The sequence below is a fragment of the Sarcophilus harrisii genome, chromosome 2, assembly GCF_902635505.1.
Source record: "Sarcophilus harrisii chromosome 2, mSarHar1.11, whole genome shotgun sequence".
Lineage (NCBI taxonomy): Eukaryota > Metazoa > Chordata > Mammalia > Dasyuromorphia > Dasyuridae > Sarcophilus > Sarcophilus harrisii.
Window position 1 is genome coordinate 419,311,425 of NC_045427.1, and position 23,585 is coordinate 419,335,009.

General features: G+C 33.5%; 1 protein-coding gene across 4 annotated transcripts in view; it reads left to right on the plus strand.

The window, feature by feature from the left end:
* RNF130 (ring finger protein 130) overlaps positions 1–23,585 on the plus strand; it is a 130,013-nt gene that overhangs the window by 62,782 nt on the left and 43,646 nt on the right. For all 4 annotated transcript variants that reach the window (XM_031953818.1, XM_023506823.2, XM_023506827.2 and 1 more), the window contains exon 3: positions 6,942–7,192. In XM_031953818.1, coding sequence (XP_031809678.1) covers positions 6,942–7,192 — 251 coding nt within the window. The remainder of the gene's footprint in view (positions 1–6,941; positions 7,193–23,585) is intronic.

Genomic DNA, 23,585 nt, shown 5'->3' on the forward strand with positions numbered 1-23,585 from the left:
ATATATATATATATATATATATATATATATATATATTTGAATTGCCTGTTCATAGCCATAGGCTATTTATCAATTAGAAAATGTTTTTATTCTTATAAATTTGAATCATTTCCTTAAATATTTTTGAATTGAGATGTTGTCAGAGAAACTTGCTGCAAAAAATTTTTTGTTTAATTGGGATGTTCATAAGCTACCTGACCAAACTCCTTCATTGTTTAATAGACTCCCAACCAGTCATATCCTCCCTATCTAAATAATTCTGTTCTTTATGCTTCTTTATCGTTATTCCCCTCAACCTAGCTCTCCCAACAACCCACTCTAAAGCTATCCACTTCTTACACTGTGTTTTCTGTAATATCTCTTCCACAGGTAACAAACTTAGTTTCATCTTAAATTTTTTCCCCTCTCATTCTTTAGATTTGTTTTTTAATTATTTTACATATTTTGTCATGTTTGATAGATTCTCAAAATCCTTTGCTGTAATAATTATACTTATTTTTATTAAATATTATTAATTTTTCTTATAAATTTGTTTTGAAATGTTTCATGCCTGTAACTGTTCACATATTTGTTAAATGTCTTTTTTTCACCATTATGTAATGCCCTTGTTTTTTCATTAAAATTTTCAACCTTGAATTCCATTTTATAGTTATCCTTATTGCCATCCCTATATTTTTTAAAATTTGTAATTGAAGCATAATATTGTTTAAACCAAACCTCTTAAGTTTAATTTAATTACAGATTTCTGTGTTTTATGATATCCATAAGCAACATATTGATAGGTTTTGTTTCTTGAACCTTTCTGTACATCTTTTTCTTTTGGCAAACCAAATCATGTTTATTTTAATAAAAAATAAATTTTTTGTCATTTTCTTCTTTATAGAAGAAGTATGATGTTTCCTAATCCTCTATAACTGTTTCAACTAGCATAACTAGTGGGGGGGGGGGGGGGGAACTGTTTGTATTTTTTAAACTGTTGATTCTTTTGTGATCTCCTGAGGCTAAATACTAATTCTGTTGTCTGTACCAGTCCTATTACTGGTGCAAATGAATCTGATGAACTAGGGATAGGAAGTAGGGTAGAATGGAGCATGAAAAAGAAACCAAAATCTTTTATCCCTGCCCCATACCCCAAAGTGATGCAGCAGAAAAATAGGAGACAATGTAAGAGTGTGAAAGTGCAGAAAAGTGCCCCATATGCCAGATTTAGCTTTAGGGCTATGAGACTGCCCTAGCTCCCTAAGGAGCAGCTGTCACTTCAGTCCCTGTGTTCATGTGATTGTTTCAACTTTGCTTTTGTGTATTTCTGGATGGTTGTTTTTGTTTGTTTATTTGTTTGTTTTTGCGTCTTCTATTATTATGCTTAGTGGGATATTGAGAAGTTTGCATGGCAAAGGGGTTTCAAGAATAGACTCCCTGCCTTTCTCACGTGAGGTCAGCTATCTTTACTGGAAGGTCTTTCTAGATTTTGAGAGTGAATTTCGGAAAGTTCAGTCTTTTTGGATGTTACTTTCCCCAATTGTAAAATGGAAGGGGAGGTGTATTAATCACCTCTAATAGACCTTTCAACCCTACATCTACAGTTCTGTGAAGAAAGGATAGGTTTCATGGCCCCAAAAAGGGGGCAATTTGCTGGAATGGAACAGAAAATTATCAAGAAATCCTTACGGTCTAAAAACAATTGACCAAGGAAAGAGGGATAAGAAGAGAGAATACTGGTTGCATCATAGGCCAATTTAGATGGATAAAAAGATCTGTTAAGAAAATAGAAGAAGAACTGGGATTATATCCCAAAGAGATTATAAAGAAGGGAAAGGGACCTGTATGTGCACGAATGTTTGTGGCAGCCCTTTTTGTAGTGGCTAGAAACTGGAAACTGAATGGATGTCCATCAGTTGGAGAATGGCTGAATAAATTGTGGTATATGAAAATTATGGAATATTACTGTTCTGTAAGAAATGACCAACAGGATGATTTCAGAAAGGCCTGGAGAGACTTACACGAACTGATGCTAAGTGAAATGAGCAGGACCAGGAGATCATTATATACTTCAACAACAATACTAGATGATGACCAGTCCTGATGGATCAGGCCATCCTCAGCAACGAGATCAACCAAATCATTTCTAATGGAGCAGTAATGAACTGAACTAGCTATACCCAGAAAAAGAACTCTGGGAGATGACTAAAAACCATTACATTGAATTCCCAGTCCCTATATTTATGCACACCTGCATCTTTGATTTCCTTCACAAGCTAATTGTACAATAATTCAGAGTCTGATTCTTTTTGTACAGCAAAATAATGTTTTGGTCATGTATACTTATTGTGTATCTAAGTTATATTTTAATATATTTAACATCTACTGGTCATCCTGCCATTTAGGGGAGGGGGTGGGGGGGGTGGGGTAAGAGGTGAAAAATTGGAACAAGAGGTTTGGCAATTGTTAATGCTGTAAAGTTACCCATGTATATATATCCTGTAAATTAAAGGCTATTAAATTAAAAAAAAAAAAAAAAAAAAAAAAAAAAAGAAAATAGAAGAAGAGACAGGTAATTCTAGAATGAACATGAGAGTCATCCTTGACTCCTTACTCTAATTCACCCCCCTATATTCAGTCTTATTATCTGCTTTCCCAGTGTTTTCTAGAGATATTCTCCCTATTCACATCACTATCTCTCTCATTTAGACCCTCATCATCGCTTGTCTGTATACTGAAAAAGCTTTCTACTTTCTGCTTAGTCTCCTTGCCTCAGGAGACTCCATTCCATTCCATCGTCCATAAAGCTACCAGAGTAAATTTTTCTTAAGACAGGTCTTATCATGTCACTTCATTAATCCATAACTTCTATGGTTCCTTATCACCTTCAAGATCAGTTAAAAAGTTCTTTGGCATGAAAGCCAAACTGACCTTTTCTTTCTTTTCTAGGTATCTTGTACTTTATAGCCCTCTGTATAGTCTTATGATCCAGCTGCACTGATCCAAATGTTCAAAGTGTTTTGAACAAGGTGTTCTGTCACTCTTCCCAATGCCTTTGTATTAGCTATCCTCCAAACCTACAATACCCTCCTTTACTACTGTTTTACTACTGTTTTTCCCTCTTAGGTTATCTTCCATTTACTTTTTATGTATTTCATATGTACATTGTTTTTTTCATGTTGTCTGCCATTAGGATCTGAGTTTCTTTAGAACAAGGGACTGTTTTTTTTACTCTGTATTCAGATTTTAGCACATTTCATGACATGTACTAAATGCTTAAATGTTGACAGACAAACATTTCAGTACACAAACAATATACACAAATAATACAACAATAAACATACCTTCATTTTGTGCATTTAATCCATCGCCTCTCTACTAAGAAGTGCCAGACATGTTTCATCATCAATCTTTTAAGGTCATGATTAAATATACTTTGATCAAAGTTCTGAAGCCTTTCAGAGCTGTTATACTATAATTGTTATCCTCAGCTTCCAGCAAAGATGGCTGCCTGAAAAGACAGATCACCCAGTTCCTACATAATTATTCCAACAAAAACCTGAAATTCTCACCAGATTATAATATCAGGAAATCTAGTAGGAGACTGAAGCAGGTTTTTTTCCTATCCCAGAATTACACAAAAAAGCAGTCAAAAAACTATAGCCAGTAGGAAAAGGGGCTGATAGCAAAGTCAGCATTAGCACTAGCAAATGAGCCACCAATCCCCAATGCAGAGAGGCCAGAGACATATATAATTTACCAGATTCTCTTTCCAGAGATAGCTATTGGAGATAGCACTTCACCCTGAGAAAACCCAAGAGTGGAAACCTTAGAAGTAAAGTATAGTAGCAGTGACTATTGTGGTACAGCAGTGCACAGACCTGTGCAGCACAATCTGTGAATTGTCTAACTCTCTTTTCTGAGACATAATATAGGGCCCTGAAGATACAATGCTCTGAACCTCTCAGAAATCCAGAATAATATTAATCAGAGAACCAGAATGAGATGAAGTAGGGATTTCTATCCAATCCAAAAGCAAAGAAGAAGATGGAACTTGACTCTTGTATAAAAGTTCAGTTCTAAACTAAACTAGAGTGAACTAAAGAAGATGCTGACTAGAATAAAAATTATTGTAGATTCTAGAGATCATCCTATTATCTACATTTTTAATGGACTTTTTCTTTGTATCTCTTGCTACTGGCTTTTGTTGATAACATAAAGAAATGCTGGTGATATATTTGGATTTATTGTGTATCCTGCAAGTTTTTAATTGTTTCTAATCATTTTAAACAAATTCTCTAGGATTCTCTATGTCATCATGCCATTTGCAAAGAATGATAATTTTGTTTCCTCATTACCTATTTTAAATCCTTTAATTTCTTTTTTTTATTGCTAAAGCTAACATTTCTATTACAGTATTGAACAATAGTGGTTATAATGGACAACCTTTTTCACACCTGATCTTACTGGGAATGCTTCTAGTTTATTCCCATTATATATGATGCCTGCTGATGGTTTTTGATCCTTCTAACCATTTTAAGGAAAACTCAGTTTAGTACTATGCTCTCTAGACATCATCCTAAAAGAGAGTAACAACTCCAAGTAGAGACTCAAAAGAAAAAATGGTTTTCTGCAAGGATTACATAAATATCCAAAAGAAATGAAGTAAAAGCTTTTGGAAAAAAAAGAATTGAATGGAAAATAAATAGTTTAAAAGAGAAAGTGGTGAACTTTATTCAGGTAACAGATTCCCTGAAAACTAATATACACCAGACAGAATCATTAATTCCATGAGGCAAGTAAGAAATATTGGAGAAAATCAAAAGATTGAAAAGAAAAGAATCTAATATCTAATTTTAAAATAGGCACTTGGAAAACATCAAAGAAAGACAATTTATGAATCAATCATTGGACTCTTTTAAACTCATAATTTTAAAAAGCCTGGATATTGTATTTCATCAAACCATAAATAAAAACTGCATATTAGAACCTGAGGACAAAATGAAAAATAGAAAGAATCCACCAATCACCTCCTGAATCTTCAAAAGGAAAAGTCCCAATGTTAAAGTCAAATCTAGAGCAACTTTGTCAAAGAAGTATTCAGAAAGAAACAGTTTTAAGTACTATAAAACTATAGTTAACATCACATAAAATCTGACAGCTTTAAACCTAAATGAGAAGAGATTTAGGGATATAATATTCTAAAAGACAAAAAGATGCTGGCTTTTTACAACAAAAAATAACTTACCCTGCAAATCTGAGCATAATTCTATGAAGGCAAAATGGGTCTTTAATGGAATTGAAGACTTTCCAAGAATTTCTGCAAAAACTACCAGAGCTGAGTAGGAAGTTTGAAATACAAATGTTAGAGTCAAGGTGATTTCAGAATGAGCTATTTGATGTTATGCTAACATTCTGAGAAGAAAAGAGTGAAGTGTTGCTTCGAAATCTAAATATCTTCAAAGAATATTAAGGAAATAAAAAAGGCAGTCTTGGCAAGTAGACTAATTATGTTTTTCAGGGAAAAAGTACAAAGAATATAAAGTGTACATCATTGTATTTCTTTTTGACTATACATACTTGTTGCAAGATCTTTGTTTTTGTTTTTTTTTCAGTTAGAGGACAAATGAGAGGAGACAAATTTTTAATTAATTGAAAAAATTAAAAATTCGAGTATTTTGAGTTTCTTGTTGAAATCTTGATGGGAGACTCTTTGTTAGACTGATGAAGCCTGTGGGACTATTTTCAGAATATATTTTTTAAATGCATAAAATAAAATACATAGGATTACAAAGGAGACTAATTGTATTAAGATACAGTTGTGGATTTTTTTTAAGTTCATAAATTTCAGGTTAAGAACTCTTGGTGTCTAGACTTTTCTTTGGTATAAGAAAACAGAGCTAAGATCAGTAAATGAATTACAAGTAATTAGATCTCAGGTCAATATAAGGTAATAAATGCTTCCTACTATTAGAACAATGCTTCAGCAGAGTAAATTACCCATTGCTGTTAGGTGTTGAAGATGTGGAAGATTGATTGCTACATGTTGAAGATTATTTAGAGGAGATATCTGGGCGAGTTTTGGTTGTACTAAATGTTCTCTGAAGTCCCTTCCTATTTTGATATTTTGTGATTCTATCTTGGAATAATAATTCTCCTCAAACTGGGCCATGATTCTAGAAGTTCATGATAGTTTGGCTTCATAGTTCAGTTAAGAAGAGTTTTCTTAATGATCAACAGGATGATTTCAGAAAGACCTGAAGAGACTTACATGAACTTCCGCTAAGTGAAGTGAATAGAACCAAGAGAACATTGTACACAGCAGCAACAAGACAGTTGGGAGGAGGGGAAGGGGGGGTTTCCAAGCCAATTCCAATAGACTTGTGATGGAGAGGGCCATCTGCACCCAGAAAGAGGACTGTGGGAATTGAATGTGGATCACAACGTAATATTTTCACTTTTTTTGTTGTTTTCTTGCTCATTTTTTTTCCTTTTTGATCTGATTTTTCTAGTATACTATGATAAATGAGGAAATATGTATAGAAGAATTGCATGTTGGATCACTGTCTAGGGCAGCAGGTTGGAGAGGAGAGGGAGAAAATTTTGGAAGGTTGAATGTTGAAAACTATCTTTGTATATATGTATAAAAAAATTTTTTTTTTAATTTAAAAAGAAGAGTTTCCTGGATGAGTTCAGTCTTCTATACCTGCCATGGAATTTATTACTCTGAAGTTTCTAAATACTCTTCCTGTCTATGCTTTCATTCTTTTTGGTAGGAAATATAAAATTGCCTCTTGATAATAGAATAATAATCATAGTTTCAGTTCTTTTGAATATTTAATTGAAATTTTAAACTCTAAAGGGTGACAGCAAATGACAGCATAATTTTAATTCCTTCTATTTATTTTATAACGATGTTGAGTCTAGATGTCAGCTTGCTGACACATCTTTTCATATTTCAGGAACTGGAGATATTGTTGCTGTGATGATTACAGAATTGAGGGGTAAGGACATTTTGAGTTATCTGGAGAAGAACATCTCTGTACAGATGACAATAGCTGTTGGAACTCGTATACCAGCAAAGAACTTCAGCCGTGGTTCTCTAGTCTTCGTGTCAATATCCTTTATTGTTTTGATGATTATTTCTTCAGCATGGCTGATATTTTACTTCATACAGAAGATCAGGTACACAAATGCTCGGGACAGGAACCAGGTGAGTTGTCAATTCTTGTAGAGACTAATGCTTGAGAGCAGTCATCAATGTAAGCGTGTTATGTGACAAAGAATACTTAATTTTTTTTATTTTTGTTTTTAAACTTAAAAACTAGGTTCTAATAGTTCTGGTTATGTAACTGAAAAAAAATTCAAAATCAACCTTTTTTAAGCATGCTGTTACTTAAAAAGAAATATTTCAATAAATTAGAATTGATAATGATTACTGATTTACTTCTGGAAGAAAATAGTTTGATTCTTAATTAGAACTTATCTTCATTTTAATCTTTGAGTTCCATGAGTTCATCAGTGTGAGAATTCCACTTCACCAGTGCACATTGCAGGTCTGAATACAGAAATCATCTTTCTGAGTTGTGACCAAAAACTCCATTACTTGGTGGCCAATATTTTGATAATGAACCTCATTGAATTTGGGATTTTCCATATATTAGACATAGTGCCTCTTTGAGCATACAGTCAAAGCCTTTTTGGCTTGATGGGACCTTTCAGAGTTTGCTTTTCAGTGGCATAACCCTTAAGAACCCAAGATCACCTTTATCTCATATATGGAAGCAGGATTAGTACAGAGATAGATAGATGAATCGATTGATTGATCTTACAGATTAATACATTTAGAAAAATGCTCTGACAATTTTTTGCCATTTCTCAGCTAAATTATGTTATAATTTACATAAGTTTATTTTATCATTTTTTATGATATTTAGGCAACAAAGGATTAGAAAATAAATACTAATGTCAGAAAACAAATAGTATATACTGAACTGAACAAGCATTTCTCACTCAGTATTGAATATTGGTGTTGAAACTGATCTTCTTGAAATATTATTCCACACTAGAAATATTTGGAAAGAGAAACATTTGTTACTACAGACTGATAAATAAATGTGCCTTCTTTATTAAGTAAAGCCTATAAATTCCTTCAGAGGCCAACAAAAAATACCTTTGTGCCTAGAGAAATGCCCAGTAATTGGGTTATTTATCTGTGATTTTTATCACTGTGGATAATTCCTGGTGTAGAGATTTTCTTAGTTGATGAAAATATTTTAAAGTCAAGCATTTATTTTATTTTTAAAATAAGTTTTTATTACTATCTTTTTTTTTTACAATGCTTTGATTTTCTCCTCATATCCTTCCTCTTTCCTCCTCTAAGAGAGCCATCCCTTTTTACAAAGATTTTTTTTTAAAGGAAAAGAAAGAACAGAAAAAATTTCAGCAAAACAATCTATTAATAGATTGAAAAAATTTTAACATTATATGTAATGTTCCTCACCCATGGACTTTTGTTAAAGGATGAACAAGTCATCTTGTCATATTTCGTCTTTGTAGCCAAGCTTGTTTTTTATAATTTAACAGCATTCATTTTTTATTGTTTTGTAGTTCTTTCCATTTATATCATTGTAGTCACTGTGTACATTTTCCCCTAATTCTGCTTACTTCACTCTGCATAAGTTCATGTAGATCTATTCATATTTCTCTGTATTTATCACAATCATTATTTCTTAAAGAACAGTAATTTTTTTTTACATTCACTTAGTGCAGTTTGTTTAGCCTAATTCATGGACATAATGATACAGATTTTTTTTTTTAATCATTCTATATCATTTATAATTTAAAGAGGCACTGAGAAATTAAATGACTTCTCCATGGTCACAGATTTCAAGGCAAGTCCTATACTCTCTACACCAAACTACTTATTATGCAGTAACATGTTAATTTTAATATGAAGATAAAATTTTAAAGACACAAATCAGCCAGATTATATTTTTCATAGGATATAATTTTCTGATCATCAAACATTTTGTCAACCTTAAAACACACCATAAATTTGGCCTATTAAGATTCCTCTTAACATGTAATAATCTTGAATCCAAAGAATGTTAATAGATCAACAGCTCTTAGAATTTATCATTAAAATTGTGAAGTCTGGACTAACTCCCTAGAGGCCTCAGGATCAGCTAGAGTCAGGAAAAGCAAAAGTCCTTGGTCTTTAGGGGGAGAGGTGAAGGGAATAGACAAAACTGCCAGGAGTTTTGCCAAGGATCCCTCCTTGATTCTGGAGTCCAGAATCTCCACACTTTTCTTCTTCCTGTCCTGCGACTTAGTGAAGTTTTCTCACCTGTCTCACTCCACCCCCTAATCCTTACCTACAATTCTCTTAACCCCAAACATTGAGCCAGCATTAACTGAGAGAAGAGAAATTCCAAACGTATGCTAATAGTTATTGTCCAATAGGTAATTAGTCTTAAGTGCTTGGTTGTCTGATTCAAGCATACCTTTTAAGAGTTTCAGACCTTTCATGTATACTTATTGTGTATCTAATTTATATTTTAATATATTTAACATCTACTGGTCATCCTGCCATCTGGGGGAGGGGGTAAGGGGTGGGGGGTAAGAGGTGAAAAATTGGAACAAGACGTTTGGCAATTGTTAATGCTGTAAAGTTACCCATGCATATATCCTGTAAATAAAAGGCTATTAAAAATAAAATTAAATTAAAAAAAAAAAAGTTTCAGACCTTTACAAAAATTAATTTACTGATTAATTCACTGTAAAAATTAAACTTATAATCTTATCCAGCCATTAATTTTATACATGATGATTTGATCTTCAAGCAATAACTAAACTTTTAAAGCAAAGCAAATACTGCTTCTCCTCTTCATTGGTTACCTTTTAGCCTTACAGTAAAGATCAAATTTTATAGAATATTAGAGCTGGAAAGGCTTAGAAATAATCTAATTCAAATTTTTCATTGTACAGCCAAGGAAAATAAAGTTCAGAATAACTTACATCCATGCCACCAATAACAGCTAGAATCAGGACTTGGATTCTGGCCTTCTGATTCTATAGATTTATCCACTGTACCAACAATTCAGTTTAGCAAATATGTATCAAGTAATTTCTGTGTGCTAGATACAGGAGATTTAGAAATGAACAAAAGTAGATCCTCCTGACATGTGCTTGTCTCCTTAAATACAAACAAATAAGTACATATGAGAAAATTTCAGGAGAAATCAATGAATAAAAATTTTGTAAGTGTTTATAATGTGCCAGGTACTGTGTTAGGTACTGGAAATACAAAGACAAAAATAAAACAGTACCTGACCTCAAGGAGCTTACATCTTATTAGGGGAGAAATGATCTACAAAATTAAGTATAAAGTCAGTTAATTACAAGGTAATTTTTAAGTGGGAGAAGGAGAAACACTAGTAGCTTAGAGGGTTAGGAACAGCTTCAGGAAGATGTTATTTGTTCAAGACTCTGAGTCTAATAATACATGCTTTTTCATTCATTCTCCAATCTAATAACTATGTCTCTCTCTCTCTCACACACACACACACACACACACACACACAGACACACAGAAAATTGGGTAAATCCTTCAAGCTGAATCCTGGCTCTCTACTTCCCTTTTTTAATTTCATATTTTCAATTCTGAAATTAAACACCAAAAAAGGCATTTCCACACATATAGAATAACACCTCCCCCCAAAAGAATTGCTTTTTTAAAAAAACTGGACATTTATTTCCACACACTGCTTTCAAAACTGTCCTGTTTGTCTCTGCTTCCTTCTGAACTTCCTTCTGTTGTCTTCTGTGATATTTTTTTTACTAGGGGCAAGAGACATTACTTTGCTAATCTCCCATTAAAATACCTAGAGAAAGAAGGAAAATCCTCAAGTGAACATGTCCCAAAAAGTATGTGTCATTCTTCATCTTGAGTCCTTCATCTTTATGTCAAAAAGTGGGTAACATGTTTCATCATGGGTCCTTTGGAAATGTGGTTAGTCATTGCATTGATCATAATTCTTAAAAATTTTCTTGACAGTATTATTCTTGTACAAGTTGTTCTTGTTCTGCTCACTTCACTTTGTATCAGTTCATTCTATCTAGTATTCTTTGGCTTTGTTTATTATTTTTATATGTCATATTTTATAATATTCCATCATATTCATATGTCACAATTCAGCTATTCCCCAAATTATATATACTCCCTTAGATTATTATTCTTTTTTTTTTCTTCCTCTTTCAATCAGGAAGTTTCTTTTGTTTGAAATTATTCCTTCACATACTTTCCTTTTTAAATTGTCAGAAACCATTACTTTAATCAACATAGTCTAGGAAAAAGTAATACAGTTAAAATTAGAAGGGAAACAGTTAACTAGGAAAAAAAGAAGCAGATTTCTCTGATAAATAGCTCATATCAAAGTTATATAAGGAGTTGATTCCAGTTTATAAAGAATAAGAATTGTTTTCCATTTGATAGATGGTCAAAGACTATGAAGACAGTCCTCAAAGATATCATCAACAACCAATGAAAAAAATGTCCCAAATCCCTATAATTAGGGCAAATTAAAGCAACTCTAAAGTTCTACCTCATATCTATCAGATTGTCAAAGTTGACAGAAAAGGAAAATGATAAATGTTGGAGGAGTTATGGCAAAACAGGCACCTTAATGAACTGCTAGTGGAGCTATGAATTGTTGTTTCTACTCTAGGAAACATTTTGGAACTACATCCCCAGTGTTACCAAACTGAGTACCATTCAACCCAATAGCACCAATTCTAACTAGGTTTATATGCCAGAGATTAAAAAAAAAATACATGTATGTACAAAAATATTGCAACTCTTTTTGTAGTAGCAAAGAATTGGATATTAAAGTTATATTCTTCATTTGGGAGACAGATGAACAAATTGTAATATTTGATTATAATGGAAGCTGTCATACCATTAAAAATGACAAAAGAAATAGTTTCAAATAAACCTGAGAAGACTTCAGTGGACTGATGATGCAGGCTCAAGAGAGCAGTACAAGGAAAATTTATGCAATAATAACATTTAGAATTTAAGATGAATGCAAGTTTGTTTAACTATAGAGCAGGCATTCCAGAGAATACAGTGAAAGGGATAGGTAGATCTGGTCAAGGAATATTTGGAGGGTAGAGTTGAGGGGAATGGGAGTAAGTGAACAGGCAATGAAAAATGGGGAACAACGTTTGTAGAGACTTCCAGGGAAATTAGAAATTACTGGGATAGAGAAAATGTAGTGGAGGTATGCTAACCATTGAGAAATAAATCCAAGCAGAGTAGGGGTCTGTTGAAGGAGACAGACTCTTCAAGATCCTCTTTGAAGGGCAAGTCAAGATATTATATCCTAGAAATCTGAACTCAGAGCAGCCCCAGAGTATGGGAAGATACAGCCTGGGAGAGTTCTTTAGGAAATCTCGGGTGAAGCCTGAGGTTACAGCTACAGGTGACACTGTAAAATAAGATTAGAAAAGTAGATTGAACCTAGACTACATAGAGCAAAGAAATCTATATCGTATATACTAGTATAATGAGGGGCCACTGAAGGTTTTGAGCAAGTTATGTGTTGTCTGACACCTACATTAGAAAAATCATTTTGGCAGAATTGTTTGGAGAGGGGAAAGACTATTTGGCAGGGAAACCAAATAGACTCTTAAAACAATTCATTTAAGAAGTGTTGAAGGCCACAATTAGTGTGCTAGCAATGTAAGTGTATAGAAGGAGACAGACAGGAGACTTATTGTGAGGGTATAATCATAAAGAGCTTTTTTGGAAAAACTAGCAGACACCCTAGAGATTATAAGTTTTAATATAGATTCCAACCAAAATCAAGTCTAAAGATCCATGACTAAACTCTAATGTAGTGGTTAGATTTGAACTTCTATCTTAAGTAGATGCATAGAGACATTTAACATTAAATAGGTATGTTTTTCCATAGCACTCTAGAATCCAGGCAATCAGCTTAGAAATACAGATTAGTAAAAACCAACTATATTTCACAAGAGAAGTATAGTAAATGGATAAAAAGATACCCAAGTACAAATGCTATTTCTAGATACTTTCATCAGTTGACACATTAAGATATGGCCTAAATTTGTCAAGAAAAATCAGAAACTTTTAATGCCCTCTTTAGTTATTTATCTATGAAAATATGTGTATTTTCAATATGACTAATGTGGAAATATGTTTAATAGAGTTGTACATATATAACCTATATTAGATTGAGGAGGGGAAGCAGGGAGGGAGAAAAAATGGAAATCAAAATCTTATAAAAGCAAATGTCTAAAATTAATAAATTAAAAAAGAAAACATTTACAACTAAAAGAAATAATTGTTCTAATAAAAAAAATGTGTGTTTTGCTTTTGCCTTTATAATAGATAAATATTCATCAGAAGTAGGTTGGATGGAGTGGATTTCTCTTTTGGTTAGAAAAATTAAAGACAGTGGACTCTCTTGGCTTTATTTTTAGTTTCTACTAAAAGTTCTTTTGTGATGTCTCATCATGGCGTATAGGCAACCCTAAGTTTTCAAGAGGCACAATGGAGCACAAGCTCTAGCAGGGTCTATCTACCAAATATAAAAGTCTTTAAAATATTGTCTTATTGATGGATTATGATCTGTCTGCCATCCAAAAACTGCTAGGTTCAGGAGTCTCCTTACCAAATTGCTATCCAGGTGATAAACATTTTTGGTCATGAAAGTTCAGATAATAAGCATCTGCTAAGGCATAAGAAGGGAGATGCTTTACTATGCTGCATATAATTTGCTCCTCCCATTAACTTGAATGGAAAATTTGGGTAACAATTCTAATTATAGAAAAAAGAGTGAGGAACTTTGATTTTATAGCATCATTCCCTGAAAGTAAATTTACTAGGATTAGACGTGGAAATTTTGTTGTAACAGTAGAAACCCAGAGCAGTGGGTGGGATGCAGTCAATCCCAAGGAGTTTTGAAAAAACTTCATGGTTTGTCCCAGGAGTCTGTCATTCTATGATAGTACTTTAATTAGCACTCAGTGTGGTGCCTGTGGATGATGAAGGATTAAATATAATTGCCATCTGGTGTGGGCCACAAAAGTATAGAATTTATTTTAGGGTATTTGTTTTGCAACCAATTGTAGACGCATTTGAAAGCCCTACCACTCTGCTGCAAAGTGATTTTATGACCTTTTCCCCTCTTTTAGTTTTTCCAAAGGTCAGAAGAAAGATGATGAAATTTTTATGTGGTTTAAAAAGCTTAGCTTATCAAAATTTAATGAGAAAGTGGCAGCAGCTAGACTCTGTTTAATACACTTGGGTATTGTAAAGGAGAAGTCAGAACTATTAGCAGTGGGAGAAGTAAGTTCAAAGCTGGACTTCCCCTGGCAGAATGTCATTGTGAAGTAAGTATATTATTTTATACCAAATTTGCTGCAAAGTGAAGAAAGTCAAGAAATAACACATAAAAGATACAGACAGTAACCCAGTTGAGAATGGAAAGCATTTTGTGTGTGATAGAAGGGGAGTAGAAATAACAGATTTGGGGATTTGGTTATTTGTTCAGGTTGAATGTTTTGCTGTTCTAATAATATAATATGTGTATTTTTCTAGAAGTTTGTCTTAGTTTTCTAAAATTTTCATTTTTTTCTTCTGTTCATTATGAATTATTTGATGATTTGTTTTTCATACCTTCCTTTAATCCTAAAGGATCTCAATGTATCCCTTGGTTAGCAGTATCAAAGCTTACACTTTTAATTTCCCCTTAATGAAAATGATTTTTAAATCTGGTTTTGAATAAATTTTTTCAAATATACTTAAACAGAAGTTTCAAACATAATAAAGCTAGGATATATTGTTACACAATAGTAGTTACACATGGTAGCCTCTCAGGGTGTATGTATGGTATTCAGAGAATTTAGAAGCGAGGCTCAATCTCATGAAATAAAATTAGTTTTTCTTATATATGTGAAAAAAGAGGAGAATTCCTTTGAAATGGACTATTTTATTTAAATCAGATAGGAAGAAAACATTTATGTTTTCATATTAGAGGGAATTCCAGATGGAAAGCATACAGCTAGTCATCTCTTGAAAACCTCTGGGCATTTTGGTTTTTTCCTTGTATGAAGCAATTAAATAATATTGGGATCAGTTACATTGAACTAATATTTCTTGAACTCTTGTTTTAAAACTCCATGTTCCAAAATTGCCCAGTTAGCCCTTCTGAAAGCACACTTCTCTTTTCAGACTTTCAGTCACTCATTTTAGTTCATCAAATAAAGTCTGCACTACTTTGTCTATACTTAAAGGCACTCCACAATTTGGCTCTGTCATCACTTTCCATTAACATCTACCACTATTCCCTTTCATGTTACCTATGTCTAACCAAACTGAGATAAACACAGTTTCTTTAGCATAATTCATGTTTTCCTGACTTTATGTTGCACAAGCTGTTCCCTTACCTACTGGATCCACCTGCTCAGTTCTATTCAAACTTTCCAACACCAGATCAAGTACTTTATTCTTGAGGCGTTCATTGATTTTTCCCCAGACCAGAAATCATCTCATCCTTCTTAAAAGTCTCATAGCTCTTTGTACCTGACAACATATTTTTTACATCCTGATTTTATTCGAATTATTTCCGCCCATATTCATTCTTTTCTTCTAGCCTGTAAAATGTATGAAAGTAATCCCTTGTCTTACTTTGTCTTTGTGCCTACCCAGAGCTTTATCTATAATGTTATTATTTAGTTATTTTTTCAGTCATGACTATTTTTTTGTAACAATTTGGGATTTCCTTGGCAGGGGTACTAGAGTGGTTTAACATTTTCTTCTCCATCTCATTTAACAAATGAGGAAACTGAGGCAAACAGGATCACAACTAGTAAGTATCTGAGACCAGATTTGAATTTAGGACAATGAATCTTCCTACCCAGTATTCTATCCACTATGCCTCCTAGTTATCCCTCATATATAATATGTAGTATCAAAATATTTGTTGATTGAATAATAAGAATAATTAACTATAAATGCTAAAAGATCCTTTCTTACATTTATATGTGCTTTTAACTTTTGGCATGAAGAAATATATTTGTTTTTATCACTTGGGATCATGTAGATAACAGTTACTATCTGTTGCAAACAGTTAGTTTGCAAAAATCATATAGTATTTTACTTGACTTGTTTATTGCTTTTTAACACTAGAAGAGCCAGGTGTAACAATTGATGCAAAAAAAAAAAATGTATAACTTATTATTTCTCATATTTGTTCAAATGTACTTTTAATACAAAAACATTAACAGATATCATGATTTTACTTTGAAATAAAATTGTCATCCTACTATCTTTTCTCTTTACCTTATGGATAAAATATTTTAAAAATCCATTATATCAGTTGACACAATTTGATCATTAAAGATTTTTTTTTCCTTGCTTGTTTTTGGATTGGGTTTTTTGTTTTGTTTTGTTTTCTTCACAGGGCAGTTAGGATTAATTGATTCACCCAGGGTCACACAGCTAGTAATTGTCCGATGTCTGACCGCCTTGTTTGAACTCATTTTCCTTGCTTCAGGGCTGATGCTCTATGCAGTAAACTACCTAGTTGCTCCTCTTTCAAGATATTTTTAAATTCTACTGCTTCTGTAATTGTTCTCTAGTTATTTGTATGTTTTATCTCTGAAATTCCATTGTAAACTACTCAAGCAAAGTTGTTTTATTTTCTTTTTTTGCTCTTAAGTAGCCTTAAAATGATAGTCTGCAGAAAGAAAGGTACTAAATAAATTCTTTGTGAGTAAATGAGGACCTACAGAATTATCAGTTGCAGTTCATTCTTTCAAATAAATATTTTGTAGGTAACTTGTGTACAAAATGAACTGCACATGAAGAAAAATATCAAAGAGCAATCAGTAAGCATTTATTAGTGCCATGGTAATAATAATGATGATAATAAACCTATAATTATAGCACTTAAATGTGTCAGATACTGTGCTAATAAGCATTTTATAATTATCTGATTCTCCAAAAAATCCTATTGTTGCCCTCATTTTGCAATTGAGGAAACCAGGTTTAATAACTTGCCCAGGGTCAGATAGCTAATAAGTGTCTGAGGTCAAATTTGAAATCAGAGCTTACTGATAAAAAGGCCTGACTGGAATCAAAGGGCCTGAGTTCAGAATCTAACACTGACAGTTAGTGTCTCTGTGACCTTGGGCTACTAGTCATTTAACCTTTCCAGACCTCAATTTATTCATCTGTAGAATGAAAAAACTAAATAGTCTGAGTACTTTCCAACTCTAGAACTATGATCCTGTGTGATAAGTAATGTGCAAATTACTGGCAATGTAACACAAAGGCAAAAATGGAACAGACCCTGCTCTTCTCTTGTGTCAGAGGAGATATGTACATAATGTGGAAACAAAATAAATTCACCATACAGACACACTAGGAGAGAAAAGGTCAAAAGTCATTTCAGAAAAAAAAAAAAAAAAACTTGCAACAGCCCTAGATATTGGTAGTTGTTTAAAAAGAAAAGAAAAAAGAAAAACTTGGAGCAACTAGGTGTCTCAGTGGATAGAGCACCAGCCCTGAAGTCAGGAGGACCCGAGTTCAAATTTGGTCTCAAACACTTGACACTTCCTGGCTGTGTGACCCTGGGCAAGTTACATAACCCCCAATTGCCTCAGCAAAAAAAAAAAAAAAAAAATTGATAAGAAGAGGGACAGCTAGTGGGCACAGTGGATTGAGCACTGGTCCTGAAGTCAGGAGGACCCAAGTTCAAATGTGGCCTCAAACACTTAACACTTCCTGGTTATGTGAACCTGGGCAAGTCACTTAACCTCACTTGCCTCAGCAAAAAAAAAGAAAACAAAGAAACTAGCCCCTGCATATTATTTATATGTGTGTGGACACACACCCACTCACATGCATACAGAGTCTGTTTCTGTGTAATGTTCTGGTTACTGAACTACAGAACAATGCCAATGACCTATCTCTCCTATAAAGCATCTGGTAAATAGACATTTAAATTGGCTTAGAACAAGTTGCTACTACTGCAGTAACAAAATGGACTAATTGAAGTGTTTTTCTTATTATTCAAAAATAAATTTAGTTTTTACTAACACATATACATATACATAACCGATCTTTATTGATAGTACAATTTTGCTTAATATTTTCTGTTAATAATATTAAATATTTTCTGAATGCTAAAATCATCATTCCTTCACATGATAATGCATATTAAACATTCTTTATCCTACAGCATTAGTCAAATATATAGAGAGAATATTCTAACTAAAGTTCATGTCGATGACCTTTCAAACACCCTGGCAATTCAGCTTCATCTGTCAGCCCCCAAACTCTCCATCTCCACTCAGCCACTTAAAGGGATGTTCATCCCTCAAACTCACCATCCCCTAGCACTTTTCAGTCTCTGTCATCTTGAACTCTGACTTTCCCTCTGACCACAAGATCTCAAAATACCTTCCGCTTCCCTTTTAAGCCTGTTCTTTGTCCTCACAATCCCCTTGCTCCCTCTTTGTCTTCCCAGTCTGTCACTCCTGTTCTGCCTCACTTTTTTCCCCATCAGTCTTTAACCACTTTAACAAGTTACTGTTGTCTAGCCTTGATTTCTTGTCTTCTTATCCTTCTGGAGGTCACTCTGCCAATCTTGAGCCTTCTTTCTCCATTCCCATTCCCAAGTAGCTGAATGAAGCTGCTAGAGGAAATCATGGAACTATGCCGATTGGGTCAACTGAAATTCATGTTGACCCTACTGGGTTCTTACTCCAAGGTGACAGTCATCTTATTTTTCTCTATCACATTCCCCAGAGTAACTGGGGAACCCAAACCTTTAGATATCTAACATCTTCTTTACTATCCCTACTCAACAGATGACTTTGTTTCCTTCTTTACTAAAAACAAAAGCTTTCATGATGTTTCTCATCTTCTGGTTCATACCTCAAAACTTCTCTAGCCATTTACCTGCTCTTTCCTTATGTGATTTTGTTTTAAAGGATGAGGTAATACTTTCTTTTTTCAAGGCTTTCTTTTTTCATCTCTACTTACATCCTTGATGCCGTCCCTTCCTATCTCATTCAAGAACTTGCTCCATTGATCTTTATCTTCATTTTCTTCCTATCAACTAATTCCTTGATTGCTGTCTGTTTAGAAAATCTTTCTCCAACATTGTCATTCATCCCCACCAAAGCTAACTAACCTAATTCTACTATACTACCAACACTACTCTGAAAAGTTGGCAATAATTTTTCCCTCTTCTTCCTTGACATTTTTATAAATTTGACTTAACTCCCTCCTTCTGTACAAACTTAGTCCCTTGATTTCTGTGAGAATGTTCAGTCTTAGCTTTCTTCCTATATTGCTAGCCATTCTTTAGGTTTCCAAAGGTTTTTTGGCAAGTGCAGTCAATCTATAAGCATTTATTAAGTGCTTACTAAGAGCCACATATTACACTAAGCATTGGAGATACAAAGAAAAAAACAACTCCTTTCTTCAAGAAGCTTTCATTCTAATAGGAGAAACACCGTCTATATTAAATACATACATCCAAGATAAATTCAATGTAGATGGAAGGTAATCTTGGAGAGGAAGAGATTAACAACTAGGGGAACCAGGAGAGATCTCGTGCAGAAGGTAACAGTTAAGGTAAACTCTTGAAGGAAATTAGAAAATTCTAAGTGGCAGAGGTGAAAAAAGTAGGGCATTCTAGGAATGAGTGATGCCACACCAAGGGCATAGATAGGAGAATAGTCTGTCTTATATAAGGAGCAGCAAGTAGGTCAACATAGCCACATAGCACAGAATATAGAAGGCCAGTGATTAATAAGGAGACCAAAAAGGTAGGAAGAGGCCAGGTTGTAAAAAGCTTTAAATGCCTAACAGAAGAATTTATTTTGACCCTAGAAGTGAATAAATCACTAAAGTTTGAGTAGAAGGGAAACATGGACAGACCTGTGTTTTAAAAATAAAAAAATCACTAGGTAGAAGGTGAATTGGAGTGGGAAAAAACTTGTAGAGGGAAGACAAATTAGAAAACGATTATAAACTTTAAGGCAAGAGTTGATTAAGACTTGAATTATGGTGGTGTCTGTGGTGGTGGGGAGGAATAAATGAAACACATCGTAAGGTAAAAATGACAAGATTTGACAACTGATTGGATCTGTGGAGTGAATGAGAATGAAAATTGATAGCAGTGTTACTACTGGGCTTATATCCCAAAGAGATCTTAAAGAAGGGAAAGGGACCTGTTTGTGCCAAAATGTTTGTGGCAGCCCTCTTTGTGATGGTAAGAAACTGGAAACTAAGTGGGTGCCCATCAACTGGAGAATGGCTATATAAATGGTGGTATATGAATGTTATGTAATATTATTGTTCTATAATAAATGACCAACAGGATGATTTCAGAGAGACCTAGAGAGACTTATATAAACTGATGCTGAGTGAAATGAGCAGGACCAGATCATTATATACTTCAACAACAATATGATGATCTGATGGACGTGGCTCTCTTCAACAATGAGATGAACCAAATCACTTCCATTCAATAATGAATAGAACCAGCTACACCCAGTGAAAGAATTCTGGGAAATGAGTGTGAACCACTACATAGCATTTCCAATCCCTCTGTTTTTGTCCACCTGCATTTTTTATTTCCTTCACAGGTTAATTGTACATTATTTCAAAGTCCGATTCTTTTTGTGCAACAAAATAACTGTATGGATATCTTTACATATATTGTATTTAACATATACTTTAACATATTTAACATGTATTGGTCTACCTGCCATCTGGAGGAGGTGGCAAGGGGAAGGAGGGGAAAAATTGGAACAAAAGGTTTTACAATTGTCAATGCTGAAAAATTACCCATGCATATATCTTGTAAATAAAAAGCTAAAATAAAAGGAAAAAACAAAGAAAGTTGATGACACCAAAATTATAAAACTGGAGGACATAGTGATACTATTGCCAGTAATAAGGAATTTTGGAAGAGGAATGTGGTTGGTGAGAGGAAAATAGTGTTCTGTTTTGCACATGTTGAATTTGAGCTGTCTAAGAGATATCATGTTTAAAATATTCACTAAGACGAACTCAGAAAAGAGATTAAGACAATATACTGATATGTATCATATTACATATATATGTAGCTCTTGTATATAGATACTAGATATATATAATAAAATTTTACATAGTTACGTATAATATATAGGTAGGTCTTAACATATAGATCTGACGTTCTTCTGCATAGAAATGATAGTTGAAATAATGGAAAATAAGATCACTAAGTGAGATAATATATAAAGCAAAGATTGCTCAGAACAGAGATTTGGGAGACACCCATAGTTATTGGCATGACAAGAATGAACATCCAGCAAAGGAGACTACAAAGAAGCAGACAGGTATAAGTTAAAGCAGAAAAAAGTGGTATCATGAGAAGCCAGAAAGGAGAAAAAGAATATCCAGGAAAGTTTATCTATGTGTCGAATGTTGCAGCAAGATCAAAAAGAATGAGAATTGAGAAATGCATGAGATTTGGTGATTAAGAGATCTTTGGTGAAGAAAAAGAGACCACTGGAATTTTGGAGAGAACAACTTCACTTAAATAATTAGTTTAGAATCCAGATTGCAGAGGACTTAGTATAGAGTGAGAGAAAAGGAAGAGAAGGCACTAAGGAATCTTTTTCAAGTTGTTGAACAGAGAAGACAAAGATAGAAATTGATAGCTAGTAGAAATGGTAGTATCTAATGAGGGTGGTATTTTTAAAAATAAAAATAGTTTTTTGTAAAAATAATGTGCATGTCACAACTCTCCTAGCTTAGAGAAAGAAGAATAGGTTGTCTGTGCCTGATGTCACAATGCTATTGGGAAAAGAGGGAGAGAAAGGATGAATTACTGCATCTCCTACAGGGTGATTAATATTTGTTAAATAATAAAATCACCAAAGACCAAAAAAAATAGCTTTTTATTTTTCAAAATACGTGCAGAGATAGTTTTCAGTTCCTACCCTTGTAAAACCCTGTGTTCCAAATTTTTCTCCCTCCTCCCTACCTCCTCCATCCCCTAGAAAGCAAGTGATCCAATTATAGGTTACATATGAGCAATTCTTTCAAACATATTTCCACATATATTATTCTGCACAAGAAAAATCAGATCAAGAGATGGGGAAAGCAGACAACAAAAATGAAAATACTATGTTGTCATCTACATTCAGTCTCCATAGTCCTCTCTCTGGATGCAAATGTCTCTTTCCATCACAAGTCTATTTGTATTATCTTGAGTCACCTCACTGTTGATTTTTTTTTTAAGCTTTTTATTTTCAAAACATATGCACAGATAATTTTTCAACATTGACCCTGGCAGAACCTTGTGTTTCAGATTTTCCTCTCCTTCTCCCCATCCCCTCCCCTAGATGGCAAACAATCCAATATGTTATATTTGTTAAAAATATGTTAAATCCAACATGCAGAAACATTTATAAAATTCTCTTGTTGCACAAAAAGGAAAGAAAAATTAGTAAGAAAACAAGAGCCACCTCATTGTTGAAAAGAGCCACGTGCACCACAGTTGATCATCACATAATCTTGTTTATGTTTGTGTATAATGTTTTTTTGGTTCTATTCACTTCACTTAACATCAGTTCATATTATTCTTTCCAGGTTTTGCTGAAATCAGCCTGCTCATCATTTCTTATATAACAATAATATTCCATTACATTCATATACCATAACTTATTCTGCTATGCCCCAACTAACAGGCATTCACTCAGTTTCTAGTTCCTTGCCACACAAAAAGGCTGTTACAAACATTTTTGTATTTGTGGGTCCTTTTCCCTTTTTTATGATCTCTTTGGGATACAGGCCCAGAAGGTCAACAGGTATGCACAGTTTGATAGCCCTTCAAGCAAAGCTCCAAATTGCTCTCCAGAATAGTTGAATCAGTTCACAACTCCATCAACAATGTATTAGTGTCCCAGTTTTCCCATCCCTGCCAACATTTATCATTATTTTTATCAGTTGAGGAATGGCTAGTTTTCTTATAAATTCAAATCAATTCTTTATATTTTAGAAATGAAGTCTTTATCAGAAATATTGGGCATAAAATTTTTTCCTTATTTTCTTCTACTTTTGGCTGCATTGGTTTTGTTTATACAAAAATTTTAAAATTTTAATATAATCAAAATTATCCATTTTGCATTTCATAATGTCTTCTAGTTCTTCTTTGGCCACAAATTCATTACTTCTCCACTGTTCTGAGAAGTAGATTATCCCTTGTTCTCCTAATTTGCTTATAGTATCACTCTTTATGTCTAAAATATGAACCTATTTTAACCTTATCTTGGTATAGGGTGTTTGTTGTTGGTCAGTTCCTAGTTTTTTTACTGTACTACTTCCCAGTTTTTCCAGCAAATTCTTATTCCAGAAGCTGGAATCTTTATCAAACACTAGATTACTATAGTCATTGATGGTTGTATCTTGTGGATCTGATTTATTCCACACATCCACTACTATGTTTCTTGGCCAATACCAAATGATTTTGATGACTACATTGCTTTATAACATAAATATAGTTTTAGGT